Source organism: Taurulus bubalis, assembly GCF_910589615.1.
Source record: "Taurulus bubalis genome assembly, chromosome: 12".
Taxonomy (NCBI): domain Eukaryota; kingdom Metazoa; phylum Chordata; class Actinopteri; order Perciformes; family Cottidae; genus Taurulus; species Taurulus bubalis.
Genome location: NC_136600.1, coordinates 25,205,725 through 25,210,669, shown reverse-complemented (window position 1 = coordinate 25,210,669; position 4,945 = coordinate 25,205,725). Strand labels below are relative to the sequence as shown.

The following is a 4,945-nucleotide window of genomic DNA, read 5'->3' as shown; positions in this document are numbered from 1 at the left end:
GGTTCACCAGCTCCTTTTGTATATAAATCTTCACTTTTATACTTTTAAAACCAACTTTTCCCCTGATAACTCTACATTCAAGCCAGATCAGGACAGAGATTACACCTGAAGGCATCGACACAAAAAGATATTTGATTGAATATGGGAAGAAATGGTGCTCAAGTAGGCTCAGTGGACTTGGTGAACACCGGCCGTGAGCTACTTCTGAATCCTCCACTTCTCTGTTCGGCACACGACATTTTCACCAGCAAGCGAAGACAAACGACGACGTCAGATATAATAGAAAAAAGACAGGAAAACATCTGCAAAGACAAAACTCCACCGGCTTTTCTAACGTCAAAACGGGGAACGTTTGATATATAATAAATCAGATCCACGATTTCTCTGCTAGGAGCAGCGCTAGCTAGGAGCAGCGCTAGCTAGGAGCAGAGCTAGCTAGGAGCAGCGCTAGCTCCCCGCTGCTGCTGCTACTGCCCGCGTCCTCTGTGCCCAAGTCGGGTGTCAAGCCGGGGCTGGTCCCGCTACCTTCGGTGGTTGTCGGGGAGCTAGCGGAAGTTAGCGGAGAGCTAGCGGAAGTTAGCGGGGGAACTAGCATGAGCAAACAGCGGCGTGGAACCCGACTTTTACGGCAAATAAGAAAAAAATAAGTGTTCACAAATAAGTGGATGACTGCCGATGTGTCTGTTCGGTAAACTAGAACTGTAAACCAAAGGCTCTCTCGCGTCACATCAATGAACGCTTGAATACGATGAGGACATGATACTGTACATCATCATCAGATTCATATCTGTAAAGGTGAACGACAACAAAAATGAGATGAGCTCAAATATAAACTGACATGGTGTGTGCGTGTTGTGATGTGTATTCCTGTCTCGATACAGCAGTGACAATAAGAATGGTACATCGTCGTTTTTTCAAGCGGCTCAGCAGCATTTAAACGTTGCTTTCCCAGCATGCCCAGTGGTCTTTGTTTCCTTTCCAGGCTCAGATTTAAGTAGCTGAAAGTCCCTTTTTTGAAGTACGCGGCGCCACCATAAAGAGAAAGAATACTCGGGTCTATCCCGAACCACACTCGGCTGTATTTTAGGTTATTTGTGACCTTTAACGCCTCTTACTAACAAAATGATCCTCTCTCAACACAAGCCTGTCTCGTATTTTATCTACAACGACTCAGATCGTGGCTTAAATAAACACATCACACCTTAACGCATCCATCCATCTAAATCTTGATCAAATTAAGTCTTTCATGTTTTAGCACTATTGACCCAGATCTCAAAGCAAGGCCCTACCTCACCTCCTCTCTCGCTCCTCCTCCTCTAATCTCGTTTAGCTCTTCCTTTCCTCTTCCTCCTCCCAGAGTTCTCCTGGGGCTTCTCCTCTTTGCTCCCCGCCGCCGCTCCGTTGGCGGCCTTGTTGAGCCCGTTGAGGGTCCCGTTGGAGAGGGCCTTGCCGCCTTTGGAGGAGGAGGCGTCGCGTCTGGGCTGCTGGCGGCGGTAGGTCTGGTAGTAGAAGTTGCCGAAGAGGACGATGAAGGTGATGGCGTAGCAGATGAGGGAGTAGTGCATCCAGTGGGGGAAGTCGCAGTCGACGTAGAGGGACAAGGCGGTGTGGCCGATGGTGACGTGGAACTGGATCTGAGACGCAGAGAAGGGCGATCACGTCGTTGAGTTATTGTTTCACACCTTTTAACCTTTTAGAACCCCCCCCCCCCCTAAGGGGGCAGACTGAGCGATTCTTAAATATAAAACTGGAAATCATAACTTGTTTTATGGAGAAAAAAAGAAAAAAAAAAGCTGTATATGGTTGTATTGAACACCATAAGTAATATACGAGTGAAATATATGGTTTGGTACATGAAATTCAAATGTCACAGATGCGCGCACAAGTGCCCCAATGCAAATTTTGGAGACCTCGCCTAAATTTGCTTTGTACTAAATCCTCTCTAACTTTGTTCTGCTTCACTTTATCAAAATCAACCTTTGCAGAGAGAATGTTCACATATTGAGCTATGATTTGGGTTAGAGAATGTTCACATATTGAGCTATGATTTGGGTTAGAGAATGTTCACATATTGAGCTATGATTTGGGTTAGAGAATGTTCACATATTGTGCTATGATTTGGGTTAGAGAATGTTCACATATTGACCTATGATTTGGGTTAGAGAATGTTCACATATTGTGCTATGATTTGGGTTAGAGAATGTTCACATATTGTGTATGATTTGGGTTAGAGAATGTTCACATATTGACCTATGATTTGGGTTAGAGAATGTTCACATATTGTGTTATGATTTGGGTTAGAGTTGGACCTTACAGCTGCATCATTTCAAAGAAATAATCATCCTGAAAGTGATTTTTTTTATAGGCGGACCTGAAACCTTTTCATTTTTTTCTGTGTGTCATCTTCATTTACTCTTAACCAGTAACATATAGACTGATATTTACACATCTGAACACAATCTCATATGTGTACCTTTTATTATAACACCGACATTATTCAAACAGCCCTAGTGGTTGCAGAGATACACTCTTTTTATTTTGGGGATGACATTTTCGAGGAAAGGGCCTAAAAATAGGTTGGTTTCCAAAAGGTTTTAACCTGAGAACCCTTATTGTGAGGGAATATCTCACCATCTGGACGATGGTCAGGTACTTCTTCCACCACAGGTACTTCTGGATCTTCGGTCCGCAGGAGGCCAGGCCGTAGTACAGGTACATCAACACGTGGATGGCTGCGTTCATGTGGGCCCCGAAGAACGCTGCGAGTTAAAGAAACATTCACACATTGATATTAGTTTTTCCATGATAATTGTGCTGCTAGAACACAATTATACGACACAAATTAGCTTTTTATGAACACTTTATTGTACTTTTTTCCTCCCTATTTAAGGACAATAATAGTATATAATCTATATAACGAGAAATTTTAAATACTTCACATTATTGATTCATTTTCTAGCTGCGTTAACACACAAATATTACTGTGGTGGATTCTGTATTCATGTCTCTGCAAGATGTTTTCTGTGCTGTTGCTGGTTGTGACACAAAGGGCACATGCATGCAAAAGTCTCATCTTCCTACATTCCTGTTACAAAATGACCAAAATTGCTCATTATTAAAGGATCAGGGGCAAAAATCTAAGCCCTTTGAGTCCAACAACACATTTTCATTTGAACTAGCGCTAAAGGAAACAGGGGTACAGATATATTACAGTATAGTAGTATAGTAGTAGTATAGCAGGCATAGGGCTAATGTCGGACTCCACTTTAGCATGAGCTACTCACACTGTCCTCCTGCCACCCATTTGATGCCGATCCACCAGAGAGTGAACATGGTGCAGTGGTGGTAGACATGCAAGAAAGTAACCTGGTTGAATTTCTTCCTCAGGATGAAAAACACCGTGTCCAGATACTCGACGCCCTTAGAGACGAAATACCACCACAGAGCTCCGGCCACCTGTCTCGGGCAGAACATGAGAAACGGGTTGATGGGAGGAAGCACAGACAGTTGGAGAAGCACAGAAGTGTCGCTCAGTTGGACTCCCGTTTCAAACTCGTTGCATTATCGAATATAAAGCTTCACATGCTTGCGCTTCCTTTCGGGAATTTCAGTTCTTTCCTAATCTTTTCTGTCCAGCATCTTAGTGTGTCGTTACTCCTGGAAACTAACCGTGAGAAAGTAAGTCACATCACAGGGCAGCTCCATTGTGGTAGTGTTCCATTTTCACTCACCCTGACTTCATTGGGGTCCTCTGAATAGTCCACCCGTTGACAGATGTAACTGTAGCTCGCTGACCGCGCCGCCATGAACAGCTACAAAACAAGAGGGTGTATCATGAGAGACACAGAGAGAGGGAGAAAGGATGGATGGAACAGTTGTGGTGAGAACAGAACAGCCTTAGTAAATAGCTACCCACCTCTTTGAAGATGAAGAAGTTGAGGAAGACCATGCTGAAGTTGTAGACGATGAGGGTTTTGCGGAGCTGGAAGGGCTCTCTGTTCTTCATGTACTTGGGCCCCAGCCAGAGGAACAGCAGGTAGGAGGTGCTGATGGCCAGCGTGGGCAGCGGGTTGTCCATCAGAGGCCATTTCTGCACTCGCTTGTCTGGGGAGGACAACATGTTACGTAACTACTCCTCATGTTCACACGACACTGCTGCAGCCTGGGTCAACGCCGGGTTGAGGAGTGCAGATGCCACATTCTGTCTGGAGGTCAGTTTCTTGTGGTTTAATGGTGGATGTGACACTTTGAGAATGATATACATTTGCTTTACGAGGTGAAAGATCCAATCCAAGATTCCAAATGAACAATATGATCCCACACGTATGTCATGTACTGATTCCAGGTGGGTTATTTAAAACAATTAAGGCGAGACAAGACACATTGAGAATGTTTCGCTGTATATTTCACGTCAATATCCATCCAGGCACACACACACACACACACACACACACACACACACACACACACATTCTTCTTCTACTACGGTGCACTTTTGACTCATCCTTGTACTTGTAGATGTAAACCTACGTATTCAGTCACTTTTAAGACACCATTTCTCTCAAAAAAAAGATCCGATAATTTCCAAAATACGGGATAGTTACCTGCGATGGTTAGGGTCCATTTGTAGAACTCTATGGTGTCGTTAATGAAATGCGTGACGACCTCCATGTCTGTGGCCGATGATCTGAAAATTAAAGAGGCAGAAGTGAGAATGGAGACCTCTGAATACTCAGCTTTGAAGCATAATAACTACTAACTGCAACATAATAATGGTTCCAGTTCTGTAAATGGGTTGAAGCTGTGAGAGAAACGAACCCATGCTAACAGAGGGGCATGTGTACAGCCGATAGGAGCCATGCTAGATGAGCTATACGCTTCATTGTGCACAAAAGGCTGGGAGCCCCGGCCGGCAGAGCGCGTGTGTCAGCAGGTTTTTTGGCGT

General features: G+C 44.3%; 1 protein-coding gene across 1 annotated transcript; it reads right to left on the bottom strand.

The window, feature by feature from the left end:
• Nucleotides 1–1,316: 1,316 nt before the first annotated feature.
• On the bottom strand, nucleotides 1,317–4,671 carry elovl4a (ELOVL fatty acid elongase 4a; the record flags this gene model as incomplete). Its single annotated transcript, XM_079227054.1, has 6 exons — nucleotides 1,317–1,634; nucleotides 2,632–2,759; nucleotides 3,285–3,456; nucleotides 3,732–3,812; nucleotides 3,917–4,104; nucleotides 4,605–4,671. 6 exons carry the CDS (start codon nucleotides 4,669–4,671, stop codon nucleotides 1,317–1,319), a joined length of 954 nt encoding a protein of 317 aa, XP_079083180.1.
• Between the last annotated feature and the right edge of the window lie 274 nt (nucleotides 4,672–4,945).